We start from the raw sequence: 22491 nt of genomic DNA, 5'->3' as shown, positions 1-22491 counted from the left end.
ATTTCCGAGGGCTGTGGTTTCAAGTGTCTTTTCCACTCTATATGCAATTTATTTGGCTTTTGGTTTCAAGTGTCTTTTCCACTCTATATGCAATTTATTTGGCTTTAGCATAAGATGCTATTTATAGTTCAGATTATTAAACATGTTATAAAATGTTCATGAATTTGTAAGTTATTTCATCTTATCTGCCTTTATCTTTTTCTAGTACCTGATGATATCTAATCCTTACAAACTTACAAGTCGCTCTGGTTTGTCTAAACTCATTATTAGACTTGAAATTGAAGAACTGCAGTCAAATTCTGGCTCTCACCTTTATTATTTTATTATATTCTGACCAATTCAACCAACATTCGAGTGTCCACCATATGTAAGGGTGGCGATGAAGGTCCTAAGAATAATGACACATGACCCTGGAAAAGCTGAAAGGTATTCAACCTCTCTAAATATTGACCTCTGTATTGGTAATGCTGGTCAAAGTTACTTCTCAGGTTGATATACATTTATTTGGAAATGTCCTCTGTAAACTATAAAAAGGTGACAAAACATAAAGCATAAGCCTTACTACATTTATGTAAGTTGATTTTTAAAAAGATGCTTTATTTTCAAAATATTTCAAAACAACAACAAAATCTATACAGCAGTAGTTAACCATGTGACCTATCAAGTGTATAAGAAATGTAAAAGGAATATTTACTGCCTTGAAAACAACCTACTGCCCACCTTTCCTTCACCATTCCTTCTGTCACTCATGCGGCCACCCACTCTGCAGTATAATCCAAGTACATTCTTTGTAGCTTACATGTTTCGAATTATGTCTTCTATTAGGTTACAAAGTTCTGAAAATAGATTATTTTTCACTTTCTCTTACGATTATCTGGATGGCCACTGAATACTTTAACCTCAGAGTTTCATTGTATTAGGTTGATAGTTAACTTCAATTTTTCTTGTAATTGGGCAAACCTTTCATAAAAGGGACTCAAACTTTTCTACTGCAGTCATTCACTCCCTCCCCAAAAGAGGTTTTTGCAGTTCTGAAAAATACTAGCTGTTCAGTTTTTGCTCTCATTGACCTATGGTCACACTCTCCAACTCCCATTGTAAGCAATAGTCCCATACGCCTTAAACTCTTATATACTTCTTTATGCTCATCTTTATTTTTTAATTTGTTTCTAAAGCCTTGGCCATCAGTGATGGTGAAAGCAACAGATGTCAGATGTCAGCCCCTGGCTTCCCGCCTTACCGTAGAGGGATACTCGACAGACTGGACAGGTGAGTTGAAGGCAGATGGCAGCTATTCCAGAGTGCTCCAGCTAGTTGCTACTTTTGCTATAACATCTCCTCTCCATGTAATGCCAACATAAAGGAATAAAATGTTTACTCAAACACTCAGCTAAATGACTTAACTTACCTGATGTAGTTCCTCCTAAAGAATATTTAATTATTAGGATCCTAGAAGACCCCTTTTAGGGGGGGAAAAAGTCACTCTAAGAATAACTGTTAACATCACAAAAAAGCTAGGTAAAATCCTGTATCTATCTATCTTCAAAGTTAAAAAAAAAAACAAAAAAACATTTCTCCAAATTCTTTACATTTCGCTGTCACCTCAATTGTTGACCTTGGGCAAGCTGCCTAATGTTTTTAGGCCTCTGCTTTGTCACTTATAAATAGGGCATGAATTACTTGGCTTACTCATAATGACTCTTCTAGAAATTATTTCTCTCTCCTCTGGGCAATTAACGGAGCTCTTTTCCTATTAATATTTATTTACTAAAACCTCAGAGGAAATACTAATTTATTAAACCACCAAGTAGGTAGGTTCCAGAGTCACAAACATTATTGATACTTAAAGCAAATTTGCCTTAATTACATTTTACCAATGGATAATTTAGGATGACCAGACCAAATCGAATCAAATTTCACCTATTAAAAAAAATCTGTTAGGAGTGAGGACAGGAAAATTTCAAGGAGATGTCTACCAAAAAGCCACACCGATAGCTTTCACATGAGATGAAACTTATGTAATAAGATGTAGTGTAATTTTCCACTCTAGCATTGATTGGAAGTATTGGCTTCAATAACACCAAATCAAATCAACACATCTCTCCTATTTAGTTGTGCCAATGATTTATTCTATCTGACTGGCCTTTAAAATGACCGTCTTGTGTCACCTTCTAAAGGATGTCTGATCTCCCATGACCTCTGCCTGTGGCTGATTTTAGCAGAATGGAACACTCGTGTGGTATTCTTGATGAATACCGGCAATGGCAGCCTACCAGTGGCTCAGGGAAAGCAATTGTATTAATGCATTATAGTAATTTATTGGCAGTTTTGTGTGATAGCAGATTTACTGAAATAAGGCCTGCCAAAAAGATCAGGTTACAGCAGGAATACATACATGATTTCCCAACCATCCATAAAATATAAATAAATCAAGCGCCTTTTCTGTCCACTGTCAGCCACCTCCACCCACTCCTTGTCTTCAATTCTCAGACAAATTAAAGCACATGCCACAATTTGCACGGGGAAAATCAAACTCAATTTCGCAGTACAATGAAGTGAGTTTTGGACTTGTCGTGTCCACTGACATATTGATCCCTTGAAGATGGAAAAGTTCAGAATGCTCTGGAGTTTTGCTTTTATAAATATATGTGTGTGTAAAATGCAATGTGTAAATGAAGGAAAATATAGTGCTTATGGAGTTTTACAAAGTTGCAGGAGGTCCAAGGGGCTAATGTTATGAAAGAGTATTATGATATGTTATAAAAGAGTATTATGATATAAAGGTCACTATTTAAGAGATCACATTTTCTTTCCCTTTAGAATTTTTAGAATTACATCTCTAGAAGACAAATGGTCTCCTAACCCAGGTTCATTTAAAGTGCAGCTGATCATTCCACAGCTAAAAGGAATTTTAACTAGTAAAGAAGAAAAAAACCCACACACCCTATCTTAGCCCTTTGTAAAATTTATGTCAGATCTATAATGCAATAAGCCCAACACTCTATCGAACATTTTCTATTTAACCTGAAAGTGGACTAAGCCAAATCACTTACATGTCTACATTTGTGATTTGCAAAGTGTAGTGATTGCAGCCTCCATGAAATGTGTAAAGATCTCACGGTTATTCACGTCTATAGATAAAGCGTTAAAAAATGGAAGCACTCTATTGTAAGGTGATGATGAAATTGTAAGAAACACCATAAATACCCTAGAGTCTTGTAAGTTACATTTTTAACTCAGCAGGTGGAAGAAAAAAAATTGAGGAAATGAATCTGTTTTCAGGTAAGCAGAATTTCAGTCGTTATGACAACAGAATGGCTTTCTAATTACTGCTTACTATAAAAATATTGCAAAATGCTCTGCAACCCCATGGAGACTATTACTGCATAATATGTTTTGCCCTAGACCCATGTAAAACTGCTGCAAGCATAGCTCTGTGTGCCTTATTGGGAGGCAAACTAAGGCACAGACTGATGGTGTTGCTCATGAAAATCCACAGGGAGGGGAACAACACACACTGCACACACTGGCGCCTGTCGGTGGGTAGGGTGAAGGGAGGAAGAGCATCAGGAAAAATAGCTAATGCATGCAGGGCTTAATACCTAAGTGATGGGTTGATAGGTGCAGCAAACCACCATGGCACACGTTTAACTATGTAACAAACCTGCACGTCCTGCACATGTACCCCAGAACCTAAAATAAAATAAATTTTAAAAAAAAGCAAATTCACACACAGGAATTTGAGTGGGGAAAGAGCTTCTTCCTTGATCCTAATCTCAAAGCTTTCAAAGTAGAAGTTTCTCATTTTTAAAAATTAGAGCAATGCCTCACATTACCATATTCTAAAGTAATTACTTGCGGTAAGTAAAGATAAATTCATCACTAATTATGCAGTCCTTTCTTGTGAAATCCACAGTAAAATTATTTGAGGTATTTTTTTAAAAAGCTGACAAGAGAATGACTTTACTTCATCAATCAGTTTGACTAAAGTAATGATTTTCTTAGAATTAAAACTTGTTGAAAGCTCTAAGTATTTCATCTTTAAGTCAAGTCTAAGAAGCCTGTAGTTAATGTCACAGCTAATACATTTGTCGTCAGTCTGCTAATTTTCTTTTTCTATCAGAATAAGTAATTTTCTTTTTCTATCAGAATAAGTAAACATCAGCCCTTTTAAAAAGCATGCTATTTACCATGTGTCAGGAGCAATGCAGGAAGAACTTATTTGAAAATCATGAGGTAAGACATTATGAAATGAACAGGAATCATAGGAAGACAATAAGAGAGAAACACTAAAGGAAAAGGAATTTAATAATTCCAAAGGGATGGCGGGGCATGCCTCCAGTTGAGTGGGGGAGAGTGGCATTTAAAGAGGAGCTATAAAAAACATAAAATCAAACAAAAACTCTAGCCAGAGATATCTGAAAATAGGAAAGAAGAGATGGCTTGAGAGAAATAGTTCAAATAAAAACAAAAGAAGGATCTTAAGGGTACCATGAAAATAAAAGAAAACGAGATTTTGCCTGGTTGCCATTAGAATGGTTCTTTGGCTCTTCAGACATGCTTATTATTTGATGAAATTAGTATAGAAACAGCACAACTGATTCTACTTCCCTTCTATGAAGGACATAATCCACTTATACTGCATTGTATCAGATTTCGTTTTAGGCAGCTTTGGCATTAATGTAATTAGAAGAAAATAACTAGTAAAAAAATGCCAATTCTCTGCTCCATCTATCATCAAATCTTCTTTAAAAAAAATTGTATCCTTTTGTTATTGTAGCACTTCAGAGCATAGGTTGACTTCCAAATCTTGTGTCCCAAACTAAACATCACTGTAAACATCAGTGGTGCAGTAAAATTTTTCATTTAAAGTAGCCTCCAGCATGTCATTTTCAGCTGTTTTATTCTTAAAGTTTTTACTTGCAAGCAGAGAGAACATTAACAGCATAAACTGCTGCAACTGCACTTTACTTTTTGTTGCTATCAAATTGGTCCTCTTTACTATAGAATAGTTGAGGTTCTTACCTTTCCTCATTAAAATGTGAGTGAAGAAATCTGATGAGAAAATATATTCTTCAATTCAGAATTATTTTAAGATGTTTCTTGATTTTTTCTTCTAATGATTTAATTTAATAATTTAGCCGTTTTATTAGTCTTTTTCTTATTAAACAAGTTAGACATAAACTAAGAGGCACAAATGAGTTTCTAAAATTTGAGAACCCAGGAAAGCAAGGAAAAGATGCATTACTTACTTGCTATGATTCTCTGTGTCTCAGTTTCCTTGTGCCTAAAATGGGGTTAAGACTAGTAGCTACCTCACAAAGTTGTTTAGAGGATCAAATGAGATGTAATAAGCCTTCAGAATCATGCCTGTCCTATAGGCATGTGCATTAAAGATTCATTAAAGGCTAGTTATTGTTAGCAGTTGCAATTCAGCTGTCAACTATCTTGAATACTAGTTTCCTTCAAGGTCTGTTTCTTTCCTTGGGTTGTGCTTGCAGTGGGGAAACAGATGCAGCCAGAAATCACAAGGAAGCATACTCTTGGCACCAGAATTTCAGTAAATGAATGCTCTTGCTTCAAGTTGTCTCTGCCTCAATTATCAAAGACCTCATAGTTTTGGGGCCATATAAAGTAGCAGATCCTCCCCATAATGTATGTGTGGAGTGTGTATGCATGGGAGGGTAGAGAGAGGGGCTTGGGCAATACAGACCTTTTTAAGCCCCTATGTGGGCTTTGCTGGGGTGAGAAGGGCCATTTCTTGTAGAATGAAATCATGACCTGTGCTGAGCCTATGTGTCAAGGAAGACTCCACAGTGGAACGTGTGTCCCAACCAATGGAATCCTACATGCCTTCATGCTCCACTCCACCTCCCAGGGGCTGTGTAGCTGAGTATCCATATTGCACATCATGTAAATGTTGAGAACATCAGAGGTGATGTGTACAAATCAACTAATGTCATCCCAGCAACTAGATACATTCTTAATATAAAATAATTAATATTTATACTTCATAGACAATCATTTTTCTAGCTTTTGTAGTCATTATGTGGCTTGTGTACTAATGCAACAAAATAAATTATTGTAGGTCTGAGTAACGAAAAGTAGTCAAATGTATGAGCATAATGTAATTAGCCCAGTTCAGCTGCCTGTGCTTATCAAGGAGGCCATCTCAGATTACTTAGAACTACTGAAATTTACCATCTTATGCCTGATATACTGAGGATTTTAAGAATTATTCTAATATTCCAAATAATTTTAAGTACTATTTATTTATCTCTACTTATCTATTGACTTATTCATTCTACCTGTTTCTTCTTTTCCTCCTTCTTCCTCCATCTCTTTTTGTCTCTGTCTCTCTCTGATACACTCCCTCTCCTCAATCCCTAACAAAAACAAAATGGAGCTCAATTTGGATACTAGGTGAAGTAATAAAATCAATACTGCATTGGGAATCTGGGACTCGTTTCCCAACCCTGCCATCTTATTTTCTTAGAAAGGACCATAGATATGTTACTTTCTATCAATCTAAATTTTAGTTTCTTCATTTTTAAAATTAGTTGAGTTGTACTCAACACTGGTTCTGACATTCCTTTGTGGCCTAGTACTCTGAAATAAGAAAGAAAGAACTGAGAAATGACTACTGAAAGGCACAAATTAGAATTATGAGATCCAATCCATTTCTCTAAAAAGTGGTTTTGCAGATTTTTACACCTTTACATCTAATCTTGGAGTCTAGCTTTAACCCTTAGAACTCATGTGGCAGAATGAAGTTAGGGAATCAGGAATGTTTCCAGTATTCTCTAGCAAGCACACCTATAGCACATATTAAAAACGGTGGACTGGCTTCCAGGATTCATGGTCAACTTTCCAAAGGGATGAAAAGCACCTACAACCAATCAGTTGCTTGGGAGGTGGGTCATTAAGGGTTATACTACAAGCATCAGTAACAAAAATGAGCACACTGGGCATGTAATCAACATTGAAAAGATATATGACATCTAGGCCTTCTCAAGAACCCTCATGCACTTAAATAGAGGCACCAATAATAATAAGAAAAGAATTTTAAAAGTGAACAACCGAGTACTTTACCTGGCTGAGACAAAAGTGGTGTGTAAGGGACTTTCGGTTCTATTGCACTCATTGGTGGAGGTAGCAAAGGATTAGCAAAGCTGCGGAGTGGATGAGTTGGTCGAACACAAGCTGTGGGGATGGTTCTGCTTGGTGCCTCCTCACTGCTAGAATGCTCAGGCTGAGATGGGGGCAGCATAGGTGGTTGTTGGGTAGTTGGTCCTTCACTCACTGCTGCAGTGGAGACAAGAAAAGTCATTCATTATTCCTGGACAAAGTCTGTTTTCCTTAAGTCACTGGAACAGTCCCTGCATCCATTCAGAGAGATGTGATAGGATGTGGTCAGTCTCTTCTCCAAGTTATGAACATTCTCATTCCTCTATCTTCATATACTTACGGAACATGACAGCACTTCCCCTTTAAACAACAGAAGTAGATCCAGCAGGACAGGAATTTATCTTTGAGGAAGAATAGTAAAATATATTGAGCACTGACTATATTGCCTGAACTGTCTGGGCCCTCTAATCATAAGTGATGAAGCGAGAAAAAAGGGTTATTTCTCCTCTCATAAGTAGCAATGTCAGTGAAATTCAATGTACCAAACCCTGTTACAGCTGCATTATTTTCTACCAGCCAATATGCCAATTTCTCTGTGATTTAAACATGCCATGTCAACTGTCAAACAAATCAGAGTTACAGGATGCTCAGAGGCATTGCTAATAAAATGATATAAATAATAACCACTATCATTATCTTCCATAACAAGATGGAGGCACTTCTAGCTACAAAGTTATATGAGAGATGACTCTGCCAGAACAAGTTGCCTGAATGCAGAATTGCAATTTTTCCTCTTTGATAGTAAACCTTGTAATTTTCAGGCAGATTACGGTAGTTGTAAAGGTTCTGCACGGTTATTGTGAGTGCCTATGGGCATTTGAAAAGCTTTGTATATGGAAATACACCTTTTTTCTCCAGAGAACACAGTTAAGACAGAATAAAATATTTTCAAGGAAGTTTTCCTTGTTAATGACACAGTGATTGAACTTGAACTATTCATTCATATTCAAAGTTTACAGGTCCAGGTTAAACTGCAAGCGAAACGAGCTGCATAGTAGGTTTAAGTATTAATAAAATATTTTTTCTGATGACTTATTTCTTAATAAAGTTTTGTCAGATAAATCAAAACAAAATGCAGTGATATAAGATAATATCTTGCTTTTGAAAGAGAATTTTTAACCAGGAAATATTTCAAGATAATTAGTGAGATAATTTTGAGACAAGTCTCCCGGAGGCTCAAGGAGGTCATCAAAGGGCAGAGGAAATAGAAAATCTGATAATTCTGAAGGGAATAGAGATTTAAGATACAAAAGATCAAGACATAGAATTAAAGTTATGCAGAAGTGAAATGTGTCTTCAGAGGGTATCTATACTCATTCTTCTCTATTCAGAAGGGGTTAGAGGTCTTCTGGGTCATTGAGCAGCCTCCAGGCTTATCCCATTCAGAGACGAAGGTAGAAAGATACAAGGTTGGCTGAGCACAGGATGTAGCCATATAGCAATCAGAGCCAAAATACAGGCAGAGACTTGATAAAAGATTTCTTTGAACAAGGGAAATGAATCAAGGCAGCAAATGAGAGAGTCCCAAGGAGTTTGAAGAGAAGTGCCTTATTTCCAGGCTAGGAAGTCTTACCAAAGAAGAAGAAAAAGAGCAAATGAATGCACAGTATTAACGATAAAGTGTAGGGCTGCAAACAAACCATTAAGGCAAATCCTTGGTGATGTTGGCTCTCAGATGCGAGGCTTTGGGTAGGTGTTATACAAGGCACTAAATTTCTTTTAAGACTGTAAAGGGGAGAGGAACACTTGTGTGCTTGTATTCAAACAGTGTTATGTAATGAGATTTTTGTGAGTGTGGTTCTAGAGACAATGAAAATTACTCAGGTTTGACTTTTGACTCATTTAGTCTAAAGGAGACTATGACCGATGGTCAATTTTTAGCCAAGACCCAACTTTGGGCGTCTTTGTGCCACTAGCCTGAGAGAGAGATGACATCAAGTCCTCTCCTCACTGTTTGTTCCCATAAGAAAGTTTACCTTAATGTGGGCCTCCTTGATAGCAATTCCTTCCAACCACAGGTCTCAGAGGATGCTTGTGAAACATTAGATTGCAGGCACTGCTTAGGAGGGAAAGGCAGGTCTTTCAGAAAGGATTCTCAAGATAATCGTTGGATTGGAGAAAATTAATCAGAAAGGGTTTGTAATGTCACAGAAGAAATTCTGGGGAAGTGAAAATGCTTTGGCTTCTGTATTCCTCTGTGAATTGTGCGTCTCACAAATGAGGTTCATGTGGCTATTTCTCTAGGTTCCTCTTTTATCTCCAATGGGCCAGCTTTTTATTAAAGGGTCTATAAATGCCACATTAAAAATATTCATCCAGGGAAAGAAATTACACAATTTTCCTCAAAAATCTGCCTTAAATAATTCTCTCTATTGAAGATGGATTGCAATTAACCCACATTACATTTTAAACACTGGTTTAGCCATTAAAGAGACAATGTTTATGATGTTTTATTTCCTTTTTTACTTCCTTCTTTCAATTTTTCCTTTTCTACTTTTTCTGCATTTTTGAAATAAAATCTACATTATACTTTCATCCACTTGATCAGTTCAGCTATTGATACTTGTGTATGCTTCACGAGGTTCTCGTGCTGTGTTTTTCAGCTCCATCAGGTCATTTATGTTCTTCTCTAAAATGGTTATTCTTGATAGCAATTCATCTAACGTTTTCTCAAGGTTCTTAGCTTCCTTGCATTGGGTTAGAACATGCTCCTTTAGCTTGGAGGAGTTTCTTATTACCCACCTTCTGAAGCCTACTTCTGTCAATTCATCAAACTCATTCTCTGTCCAGTTTTGTTCCCATGCTGGTGAGGAGTTGTGATCCTTTGGAAAAGAGGCATTCTGGTTTTTGGAATTTTCAGACATTTTGCAGTGCTTTCTCCCAATCTTCGTGGATTTATCTACCTTTGGTCTTTGATGTTGGTGACCTTTGGATGGAGTCTCTTAGCGGACATCCTTTTTGTTGATGTTGATACTATTCCTTTCTGTTTGTTAGTTTTCCTTCTAACAAACAGTCAGGCCCCTCTGTGGCAGGTCTGCTGGAGTTTGTTGGATGTCCACTCCAGACCTTGTTTGCCTGGGTATCACCAGCGGAGGCTGCAGGAAGGCAAAGATCACTGCCTGTACCTTCCTCTGGAAGCTTCGTCCCAGAGGGGCACCCGCCAGCCAGAGCTCACCTGTATGAGGTGTCTCCCAGTCAGGATATATGGGCTGGAGACCCACTTGAGCAGGCAGTATGTCCCTTATCAGAGCTCAAACACTGTGCTGAGAGATCTACTTCTCTCTTCAGAGCTGTCAGGCAGGGACGTTTAAGTCTGCTGAAGCTGTGCCCATAGCCGCCCCTTCCCCCAGGTGCTCTGTCCCAGGGAGATGGAGTTTTTACCTATAAGTCCCTGACTGGGGCTGCTGCTTTTTTTTTTTCAGAGATGCCCTGCCCAGAGACGAGGAATCTAGAGAGGCAGCTTGGGAAGAAAGGATATCAATCAGAGATTGAAGATCAACTTAATGAAATAAAGCAAGAAGATTAGAGCAAAAAGAGTGAAAAGAAATGAACAAAGCCTCCAAAACATATGGGACTATATGAAAAGACCAAATCTACGTCTGATTGGTGTGCCTGAAAGTGACGGGGAGAATGGAACCAAGTTGGAAGACACTCTTCAGGATATTATCCAGGAGAACTTCTCCAAACTAGCAAGAGAGGCCAACATTCAAATTCAGGAAGTACAGAGAACACCACAAAGATACTCCTCGAGAAGAGCTACCCCAAGGCACATAATCATCAAATTGTCAGATTCACCAAGGTTGAAATGAAGGAAAAAATGTTAAGGGCAGCCAGAGAGAAAGGTCGGGTTACCCACAAAGGGGAGCCCATCAGACTAACAGCGGATCTCTCGGCAGAAACTCTACAAGCCAGAAAGAGTGGGGGCCAATCCAATATTCAACATTCTTAAAGAATTTTCTTTCTTTTCTTTTTTTTTTTTTTTTGAGATGGAGTCTTGCTCTGTCGCCCAGGCTGGAATGCAGTGGTGCGATCTTGGCTCACTGCAACCTCCGCCTCCCAGGTTCAAGCAATTCTCTGCCTCAGCCTCCTGAGTAGCTGGGATTACACGTGCCCACCACCATGCTTAGCTAATTTTTGTATTTTTAGTAGAAACGGGGTTTCACCATCTTGGTCAGCCTGGTCTTGAACTCCTGACCTCAGGTGATCCACCAGCCTTGGCCTTCCAAAGTGCTGGGATTACAGGCATGAGTCACCATGCCTGGCCTCTTAAAGAATTTTCAACCTAGAATTTCATATCCAGCCAAACTAAGCTTTGTAAGTGAAAGAGAAAGAAATAAAATCCTTTACAGACAAACAAATGCTGAGAGATTTTTGTCACCACCAGGCCTGCCTTACAAGAGCTCCTGAAGGAGGCACTAAACATGGAAAGGAACAACCAGTACTAGCCACTGCAAAAACAACATACCAAATAATTGTAAAGACCATTGACATGATGAAGAAACTGCATCAATTAACAGGCAAAATAACCAGCTAGCATCATAATGACAGGATTAAATACACACATAACAATATTAACCTTAAGTGCAAACAGGCTAAATTCTCCAATTAAAAAACACAGACTGGCAAATTGGATAAAGAATCAAGACCCATCAGTGTGTTGTATTCAGGAGACCCATCTCACGTGCAAAGACACACATAGGCTCAAAATCAAGGGATGGAGGAAGACTTACCAAGCAAATGGAAAGCAAAAAAAAAAGCAGAGGTTGCAATCCTAGTCTCTGATAAAACAGACTTTAACCCAACAAAGATCAAAAGAGACAAAGAAGGCCATTACATAATGGTAAAGGGATCAATGCAACAAGAAGAGCTAAGTATCCTAAATGTATATGCACCCAGTGCAGGAGCACCCAGATTCATAAAGCAAGTTATTATAGACCTACAAAGAAATTTAGACTCCCACACAATAATAGTGGGTGACTTTAACACCCCACTGTCAATATTAGATCAATGAGATAGATAGATAGAAAATTAACAAGGATATCCAGTACTTGAACTTAGCTCTGGGCCAAGCACTTGAACTTAGCTCTGGGCCAAGCAGACCTAATAGACACCCTCGCAACTCTCCAGCCCAAATCAACAGAATATACATTCTTTGCAGCACCACATCACACTTATTCTAAAATTGACCACATAATTGGAGGTAAAACACTCTTCAGCAAATGGAAAAGAACGGAAATAATAACAATCAAATTAGAACTCAAGATTAAGAAACTCACTCAAAACCACACAACTACATGGAAACTGAACAACCTGCTCCTGAATGACTACTGGGTAAATAACAAAATTAAGGCAGAAATAAAGATGTTCTTTGAAACCAATGAGAACAAAGACACAACACACCAGAATCTCTGGGACACATTTAAAGCAGTGTGTAGAGGGAAATTAATTTATAGTACTAAATGCACACAACAGAAAGCAGAAAAGATCTGAAATCAACACCATAACATCACAATTAAAAGAACTAGAGAAGCAAGAGCAAACAAATTCAAAAGCTAGCAGAAGACAAGAAATAACTAAGATCAGGGCAGAACTGAAGGAGATAGAGACAGGAAAAACCCTTCAAAAAATCAATGAATCAAGGAGCTGGTTTTTTGAAAAGATCAACAAAATAGACTGCTAGCCAGAATACTAAAGAAGAAAAGAGAAGAATCAAATAGGCACAATCAACAATGATAAAGGGGATATCACCACCAATCCCACAGAAATCAAACTACCATCAGAGAATACTATAAACACCTCTGTGCAAATAAACTAGAAAGTCTAGAGAAATGGATAAATTCCTGGACACATACATGGAAACGTATCTCAAAATAATAAGAGCTATTTACAACAAACCCACAGCCAATATCATACTGAATGGGCAAAAACTGGAAGCATTCCCTTTGAAAACTGGCATAATACCAGGATGCCCTCTCTCACCACTCCTATTCAACATAGTGTTGGAAGTTCTGGCCAGGGCAATCAGGCAGGAGGAAGAAATAAAGGGTATTTAATTAGGAAGAGAGGAAGTCAAATTGTCTCTGTTTGCAGAAGACATGATTGTATATTTAGAAAACCCCATCGTCTCAGCCCCAAATCTCCTTAAGCTGATAAGCAACTTCAGCAGTCCCAGGATACAAAATCAATGTGCAAAAATCACAAGCATTCCTATACACCAATAACAGACAAACAGAGAACAAAATCATGAGTGAACTCCCATTCACAATTGCTACAAAGAGAACAAAATACCTAGGAATACAACTTACAAGGAATGTGAAGGACATCTTCAAAGAGAACTACAAACCACTGCTCAAGGAAATAAGAGAGGACACAAACAAATGGAAAAACATTCCATGCTCATAGATAGGAAGAATCAATACCATGAAAATGACCACATTGCCCAAAGTAATTTATAGATTCAACGCTATCCCCATCAGGCTACCAATGACTTTCTTCACAGAATTGGAAAAAACTACTTTAAATTTCATATGGAATGAAAAAAGAGCTCGTATAGCCAAGAGAATCCTAAGCAAAAGAGAACAAAGCTGGAGGCATCATGCTACCTGACTTCAAAATATACTACAAGGCTACAGTAACCAAAACAGCATGATACTGGTACCAAAACAGATATATAGACCAACAGAACAGAACGGACGCCTCAGAAATAATACCACACATCTACAACCATCGATCTTTGACAAACCAACAAAAACAGGCAATGGGGAAAGGATTCCCTATTTAATAAATGGTCTTGGGGAAACTGGCTAGCCATATGCAGAAGGCTGAAACTGGATCCCTTCTTTACACCTTATACAAAAATTAACTTGAGATGGATTAAAGACTTAAATATAAGACCTAAAACCATAAAAACCCTAGAAGAAAACCTAGGCAATACCATTCAGGACATAAGCATGGGAAAAGACTTCATGACTAAAACACCAAAAGCAATGACAACAAAAGCCAAAACTGACAAAAGAGATCTAATTAAAGATCTTCTGCACAGCAAAAAAGCTATCATCAGAGTGAACAGGCAACCTACAGAATGGGAGAAAATTTTTGCAATCTATCCATCTGACAAAAGACTAATATCCAGAATCTACAAAGCATTTAAACAAATTTGCAATAAAAAAAAATCCCATCAAAAAGTGGGCAAAGGATATGAACATACACTTCTCAAAAGAAGCATTTATGCAGCCAACAAACATATGAAAAAATGCTCATCATCACTGGTCATTAGAGAAATGCAAATCAAAACCACAATGAGATACCATCTCAGGCCAGTTAGAATAGCTATCATTAAGAATAGCTATCATTAAAAAGAAGTCAGGAAACAACAGATGCTGGAGAGGATGTGGAGAAATAATAGGAAAGCTTTTACACTGTTGGTTGGAGTGTAAATTAGCTCAACCATTGTGGAAGACAGTGTGGCAATTCCTCAAGAATCTAGAACTAGAAATACCATTTGGCCCAGAATCATGCCCAAAGGATTATAAATCATTCTACTATAAAGAAACATGCACATGCATATTTATTGTGGCACTCTTCACAATAGCAAAGACTTGACTTGGAACCAACCCAAATGCCCATCAATGATGGACTGGATAAAGAAAATGTGGCATATATACACCATGGAATACAATGCAGCCATAAAAAAGGATGAGTTTATATCCTTTGTAGGGAGGAAACCATCATTCTCAGCAAACTAACACAAGAACAGAAAACCAAACACCGTATGTTCTCACTCATAAGTGGGAGATGAACAATGAGGACACATGTACACCAAGGCCTCTCGGGGATTGGGGGGTAGGGGAGGGATAGCATTAGGAGAAATACCTAATGTAGATGATGAGTTGGTGGGTGCAGCAAACCACCATGGCACGTGTATATCTATGTAACAAACCTGTACATTCTGCACATGTACCCCAGAAACTAAAGTATAATAAAGAAATATACATTATTGTGATTGTAAGTTTAATAGAATGTACATGCATTTGTTAGCCTTTTGAAATTCGGTCTCTTATTTTGAAAACTTCATATTTCACATGAATTCTGATTACGCCACTGAATTTTCTTTTTTCCTAATCCTACTCTTTAATGCGATTGCTCCTCATCAGCATCTCTAAAAACAAAAATTGTCTGCATGCCCAGTCTTCTATCCCCAAGTTTTCAGCTGGCCCCCATGATCCTGGCTGCAAACATCATGATGTGGCTCTTGACTTTGACACAAGTAAAAATGGCTTTACATAGATAGGTCCCCTCTTTAGCAAAATCCATCCTTAGTACCACATAGGGAGAATAGGAAAGTGCCTAATGTACTAGACAGGAGTGAGAGGACCCTTCCTCGAGACGGAATATATCACCAATCCCTAAGGGACAATTTCTGTTGTGTTCAAAATGAATATAGTGAACAGGTATAGGATTTCCATCTATAATTCATAATTCTTATATTTTAAGTGGAGCAAAACAAATGCTTTTTGGAACTGGCTGACATTTAAGGCAGCAAAAACCCTTTAACAAATACAATAGCAACTGGTCCACCAGTGAAATACTCTCATTTCAGATGAGCACTTTTGTCCAGTTCAGGCACTGGCTTCAGGACACCTATGTGAAACAAATTGGCTTAGTGGCATGACATTTAGCTCTGCCAAGATCTCTGAAAGCAAAGAAACCTGCTTTTGTCCATGACGTGCCCCTGCTCTGCAATTCAGAGTATCGAGTGAGAATCAAATACATGCTAGCAAGGCACTTGTTGCTACATGATGAAATAGTCAGAATTCATTATACAAATAGCATACCATTACACAGCAGAGTCAAATCACAAGGTACTTTATAATAATTAATGTCAATACATATAAATAATTGCTACAGAATAACTGGGAAAATATCACAAAAATGGAAATCAGGAATTTTCTTCTATATAAAAACTACAATATGTGATAGAAATATAGCAAGCCAATAACTCTAAGCAAAGACTGAGTCATGAACACCTCTAGAAACCCAATTCACTCATTAATCTCAATCTCAGAAGAACGACGTGACACAATATTTTTACATAACCCCAGTTTCTTACAGCCTGTATTTTTTTAAAATACCCTAGAGATTACTCCATGAACTCCATTGCACTCTTCATTTTATCTAGGTCAAGTTTCATTTATTAGTTGATTTCCCATTTGAGGGAGAACAGAGGCAGAAAAATAGCGTGAATAAAGCTGACCAGCCTTCCCACTAGTTAAGACAAGACAATGTCAGAACTAAAAGGAAGAGTGGAAATCACTTAAACTGCTCCTCTACCACCTACTTGTTTCAAAGACAAGAAAGTGGGGGTACCAATTTTGTACTGATTTGTAGAAATGAGGCCCCAAGACTACCTATTGGTTGAAGTTTTCAAATAAATACAATGCAGCTAAACTGTTCCCTAGGGATAACTCATTTGCTTATTGAGGCTAAGAGCAGTACTGTAGTTACTTATTAAGAAGAAGAAATATTTGTCCATCACAACTATATAAATATATTTACTGATAGGTCAGCGAATACATGTAATGCAAATGTATGTACCATATCTTTTCTTTCCTTATGGTTGGAGAGAAATTCAGCTTTATTTGTGCCTTCAGAAGGCAGCAGACCTTTGGAATAGGACTTTAGTGATTCATTTCTTATAAAACACAACTCAAAGGTCTTTCAGATAACTTTGGAGGAAAAAGAGTTTCCACCTTGGCAAAGTCAACTTTTTCTTTTAATACGTGTGCCTTTCTCTGTTTCCCAAGGCGACTAATAAGATATATCCACCCAGATTCATGAAATGTTTTCTGCTTGAGAGAGAATAGGAATGTTTAGTGTTCTCTAAGGCATTTAGAAACCAATACGGAATGGCGGGAAACGGGAAGTTAATTGTTTCTGACAGTGATTTAGAGAATATTTAGTTTCCTAGAAAGGAGGGTGAGTGTTATTTATTTTAAACAGTCACTTGGAACACATATTAGATCTTAGTTGCTTTGCATTGTGCATAGCTTTGCTCAAAAAATTCTTGATGAATGACTGAAGATATATTTTAAAAATCTGTAAAATCTTGGGCAGGAGTAGAACATCCATTGCCTTTTGATTTTAGATAAAGTTAAAAAATCACTAAGCATTTTGTCATATAACTACTTTTATTTAATAATCCTTACTTAAAAAAATAAAAACATCTTCTAGAGAATAAATATTTTAATCCATTAATTTCTTTTCTTTTTTTTTTCTGCCTCAGCCTCCTGAGTAGCTGGGACTATAGGCACATGCCACCATGCCCAGCAATTTTTTTTGTATTTTTAGTAGAGATGGGGTTTCACCATGTTGGCCAGGATGGTCTCGATCTCTTGACCTCGTGATCTGCCTGCCTCAGCCTCCCAAAATGCTGGGAATACAGGCATGAGCCACCTCGCCTGGCCCAATCAATTAATTTCTAATAGATTTTATTTTTAGAGGCATTTGAGGTTCACAAGAAAATTGAGCAGAAGGTACAGAGATTTCTCACAAGCCTCCTATCCCACATACACACAACCTACTCACTCTCAAAATCACAAGTCACACATGAGACTTTTAACCACAGATAAAAACAAATTTTATACTAGTCAATTCCCTTTATTCATTTTCGTTGAGCTTTAACTTTTGGAATCATTTTCCCCATGATTCAATAAGAGAGAGTTTCACATGCTGCACCAATTTAAGAGGAAAACAGAAAGAGTAAATTGATGTTGGACCTCAATGAATGAATTTTCAAAAGAAAACTATGCCTTTAAAAAAAGGGACAAGAAATGAGTAACACAACACGAAAAAAAATAGTGAATTACTAAGTTTAAAAGTCCTGAATTTTGGCTTGTACCAGTCATGATGGAGAAACCAAATAAAGGTCATTCTATACATTCTTTTTTTAAAATTTGAAATAGAGTGTAGCTCCATCACCCAGGCTGGATTGCAGTGTCACACTCTCAGCTCAGTGCAATCTCCACCTCCCAGGCTTAAAAGATTCTCATGCCTCAGCCTCCCAAGTAGCTGGGACTATAGGCATGCGCCACCACACCCAACTAATTTAGAAGAGACAGGGTTTCACCATATTGGCCAGGCTTGTCTCTAAATCCTGACCTCAAGTGATCTGCCCACCTCAGCCTCTGAAAGTCTACACATTCTTTTCATGTTTCCCTTTAAAGTCAGAGAATATACAAGAAATCAAAAGAGTGTAGGAGACAACAAACCAATAGACAGAATACTAAACTAACATTAAAACTTGTCTTTTTTTTTGTTGCAGAGAGCTTCATTTTAGAAGTGAAGAAGGCACTTGTGGGCTCTCAATTCTTTGATTGGAATTCCATTTCCAGTTGTCTTGGGATCTGAAAATTTTGGTTGTTAGACTTTCTACATCTTTCCTATTTAATTCCCTTCAATGCAGTTTGGGCAACTATTTTTCCTCGAGTTTTTGCACACAACTCTATTCTGTAGATAATATGTGCAGTGAGAAAAGAGAAAATAAATCTAATTCTCCCTTGGCAGATCTTTGATGCCTTTTAATTCTAACCTTGCTGTATCTAGATGATTTATGATTTCTTAGAGCTGTCCCTGTTTGGTTAGAAAAATATACCTTACCTCAAAAATATATTTTATTGTTGTTACTATCATATCTATTACAAAACATCCTATCTCACATGAGCTGCTGAGTCACCTGTTCTAAAAGATGAAAACCATAAAATAGATTTTAAAACACTGTGCTCAAAAAAAAAAAAAAGAGTCAAATGGCATAGCAGAAATCACCAGGGTGTATATAATAGCTTGAGAGTCTCTTTTCATTCCTACCTTCCTTCAAATAAATGAAATAATACCCTGGAAATCCTTTTTTTCTGATAATTAATTTTTAAAGCTGAAAAAGTATCACTTACCTGATTAAAGAAACCTAAAGCATTCATCCAAGTATTGGTTCATCAGCAATCAGTGAGACATAACCAACAGATACCAAATATGTTGGAAGATATCACTTGATTATTAATTTCCTATTTAATAGGACATATTAATTTCAAGTACCCATCACATCATTGTTTGATGGAACCACTTGACATTTGTTTCCCCACCACTTCCCCTTGTATTGTCAGTGGAGCGTGCTGTGGAAAGGTGCCTAGGGAATCAGTACAAATGCACATGAGCTAGGATCCAAAGCACTGTGTTGGAAAGGAACATTCTAGTACCACAGTCATAGGGAAATCAACTTTTCTAAGGGATAAGAAGGTCAGAATGCAACATATTTTACAAGACACCTTTGCTATTATTCATTTGTTCTTATTAAAAAGAGAGGAAAATGCATTACACTGACTTCTTCCTGCTCCGAAACCTCGGTCCACTGAGAGTGTTGGGAATGGCACAGGCCGGAGAGTGAACTGCGGGTGGGGATATCCACAGGTGGGAGACGGGAGGATTCCTGGGTACTGGGCACTTTCTAGGGTTGGCACCGGGATGGCGCTCACGACAGCTGCAAAAGAAAAAGGTTAATGGGTTTTTTGAACCTTATGCATTCACTCAACAAGCAAAAAGAAAATGGTGGAATTTTCAGATCCTCAAATCTATACACACTCTTCATAGTATCAAGTAGGTTCCCTTACTTACCTCTCTCCACCAATCCCACTTTTTACTTTAGAAAAGACAGCTCACCCCTCAAGCATCATACTACGAAATATTACCCTGCAGTTTAAAACATTCCAGGGCTCCAAACAAAGAAACAGTTAATCAAGTTACCATTAAATCCACTTTAACATTTTATGTCGGTCATGTTGTTTGTTTGTCTTGGTCTTAGTCTTTCTTTTAAGGATGAACTATGGCATTAGAAAGGTTAGGTTGTTCACAAATCAAATATATTGTGTAGAGTAGGTTGAAAAAAATGTTGGGAATTTTCCATTAATTCTGTAAAAGAATGTATTGCTCTTGAGGGACAGTCGAGAGAGAGAGAGAAGCAAAGTGTTTTCTCAATAGTCATACTTAGGATTTATCTTTAAATAGAAAATATCTTCAAATACCCAGATCAGTGCAGGTGAGTGACATATTAAGAGTAACTGAATGTTTTTCAGGAATATCAACTTTTTTTAGTTACAGTGGCTGAAACTCACAGATAAAAAACATACACAATATCTTCTAGGTTTAGATAGTATTGTTCAATTTCATTATTCAATAGCTATTCAATTATAATATATACTATTAAATATTCCAATTGTAGTCAATCTTTATCTTATATCATCTTATAAAATGTTTAGCATTCCCTATCTTTTATTATGCCAAAGCAAAATTTAAGTCAGCTACCTGAATGATCAGTTTTAGCAGTATATTCCTGTCTATGAAATAATTTATTTTTATTTATTTAGATGGTAATGCCAATAACTGTAGTTCAACATACACATACATGCATGCACATTTACCAAATGAAAATCTTTTCTTTTGTCATATTCCTCATTTTATAACATTATAATTGTAGATACAAATTACACTGCATATTGTAAATCAATGAGAAGCAACACATAGATTTCTTTTAAATTCTAACTGAAAATTCAGACTAAATATATAAAAGATAAAAGATTTTAAAAGGGCTGCTTCTAGTAAACTATTGAAATTATATACCAGAATTTATTTTTCAGTATATTTATAATATTTCTTAAAATGCATTTGAACATGTTTACTTAAACTGAAAAATGAAGTCAGACTGTTTCAGATAAAGCATTTTGATGGACTGGTTTGAAAATGAAGAGTGACTGCTAATCAGATTAAATGATTAGTATTTCCTATAAATTGAATAAAAATATAAATCATTTAAAGATAAATCATTTCAACAAAAATTGCTTTAGTGAAGATTTAAGTGATATTTCAATTTTCCTAATCTTGTCTTTATTTTATTTTTCAGTAAAAAATTGTTGGGTTTTATTGAGTTTTTGTTCTATCAATCACAAATTCTTGCTTTGGAGTGTAGAGTGATGACATTAATAGAATTTTTTAAAAAATACATGTTATTGTGTATATTAGAGGTTTATGACATATTTTGAGACACATATAGATACATGTAGATAGTAGGTTGGTTACCATAGTGAAGTAGATTAACATATCTATCGGCTCACAGTTACTTTTTGTGACAAAGTAACATAGTAGCTAAAATCTACTTATTTAACAAAAATCCCTAATACAATACAATTGTATTAACTTTAGTTCTCATGCTGTAGGTTAGGTCTCTAGACTTGTTCATCTCACATGTCTGCTATTTTGCATTCTTTGGCCTACATCTCCCCATTTCCTCTCCCCCTCCCACCTGTGGGAACCACTGTTTCATTCTCTATCTCTGTGTATTTGAGCTTATATATGTATTATTTCACACATATATTTCACATATAAATGAGATTGTTGAAAGGTTCATACTACCCAAAGCAATATGCAGATTTAACACAATCCCCATCAAAATTCTAATGGCATTCTTCACAGAGATAGAAAAAAATCTTAAAATTTCCATGAAACCATAACAAATATTGAATAACCAAAGCAATACTGAGAAAGAAAAACAAAGTTGGAGGCACTGCACTTCCTGATTAGAAATTATGTTAAAAAGGTATAGTCTCTTCCATAAATGGTGCTGGGGGAATGATTTTCACATTGAAAATAATGAAATTGGACCCTTATCTCACACCATATAGAAAAATTAACACAAAATGGATAAAATACCTATATGTAAGACTCAGAAGTTAATTCCTAGGAGAGAGCATAGGGGAAAAGCTCCTTGATTTTGGTCTTGTTTATGATCTTTTTAGGTTTCACACCAAAAGCTTGGCTTCAAAAACAAAAATAAATAAATGAAACTGCACCAGACTAAAAAGCTTCTGCACAGCAAAGGAAATAATCACCAAAAGAAAAGGCAACCTAATCTTGTCTTTATATATTGTTACAAAAAGTGCCTCTCGGTGAAAGCAATTTTCAAGTTTATTTTAAAATTGCTGATAAATTTTGGTACAGCTTTTTATTGTGAACCTCCTAGAAAACAAGAAAGTAAATAACTTGAATGAGTAACAAATACTTCTGCAAGTCAGGTGGTTTCTAACATTTTCATTTAGAGCATAATTGAAGGAAAATCTCAGGTAGTTGTTAGTTGAAAAATTATCAAAAATAACAGAATAAGAAGTCACAATGTGATTTTGGCATGTAATTTGGGAGAAGTTCAAATTGTCCAGTGATTGCTATAAAGATCTCATTGTCATAGTACTCATTCATATATATACA

The 22491-nt window shown here is 36.7% G+C and overlaps 2 protein-coding genes across 23 annotated transcripts in view; one reads left to right on the top strand and one right to left on the bottom strand.

Moving 5' to 3' along the window:
- DCC (DCC netrin 1 receptor) overlaps nt 1–22491 on the bottom strand; it is a 1196048-nt gene that overhangs the window by 29420 nt on the left and 1144137 nt on the right. For 5 of the 19 annotated variants that reach the window (XM_009434037.5, XM_054671868.2, XM_054671870.2 and 2 more), the window contains exons 26-27: nt 19562–19717; nt 7093–7305 (exon numbers count right to left, since the gene is read on the bottom strand). In XM_009434037.5, the coding sequence (XP_009432312.1) occupies nt 7093–7305; nt 19562–19717 (369 nt within the window). Of the gene's footprint in view, nt 1–6308; nt 6387–7092; nt 7306–19555; nt 19718–22491 lie in introns of all 19 variants that reach the window. The other 14 variants (XM_063795721.1, XM_063795715.1, XM_063795714.1 and 11 more) reach the window with 5 other exon arrangements.
- The window catches only part of LOC104003155 (uncharacterized), a 569073-nt gene that overhangs the window by 543385 nt on the left and 3197 nt on the right, over nt 1–22491 (top strand). For 2 of the 4 annotated variants that reach the window (XR_001711359.4, XM_054671875.2), the window contains exon 3: nt 1176–1269. Coding sequence is in view for 3 of the 4 variants with exons in the window: in XM_054671875.2 (XP_054527850.2) it covers nt 1176–1269 (94 nt within the window). In the remaining variant the exon portion in view is untranslated. Of the gene's footprint in view, nt 1–1175; nt 1270–10610; nt 12699–18508; nt 18673–22491 lie in introns of those variants that run through there. The other 2 variants (XM_063795723.1, XM_054671876.2) reach the window with 2 other exon arrangements.

The sequence above is a fragment of the Pan troglodytes genome, chromosome 17 (assembly GCF_028858775.2).
Source record: "Pan troglodytes isolate AG18354 chromosome 17, NHGRI_mPanTro3-v2.0_pri, whole genome shotgun sequence".
Classification (NCBI taxonomy): domain Eukaryota; kingdom Metazoa; phylum Chordata; class Mammalia; order Primates; family Hominidae; genus Pan; species Pan troglodytes.
The sequence above is the reverse complement of the archived record's forward strand: the minus strand, read 5'-3'. Positions and strand labels throughout refer to the sequence as shown.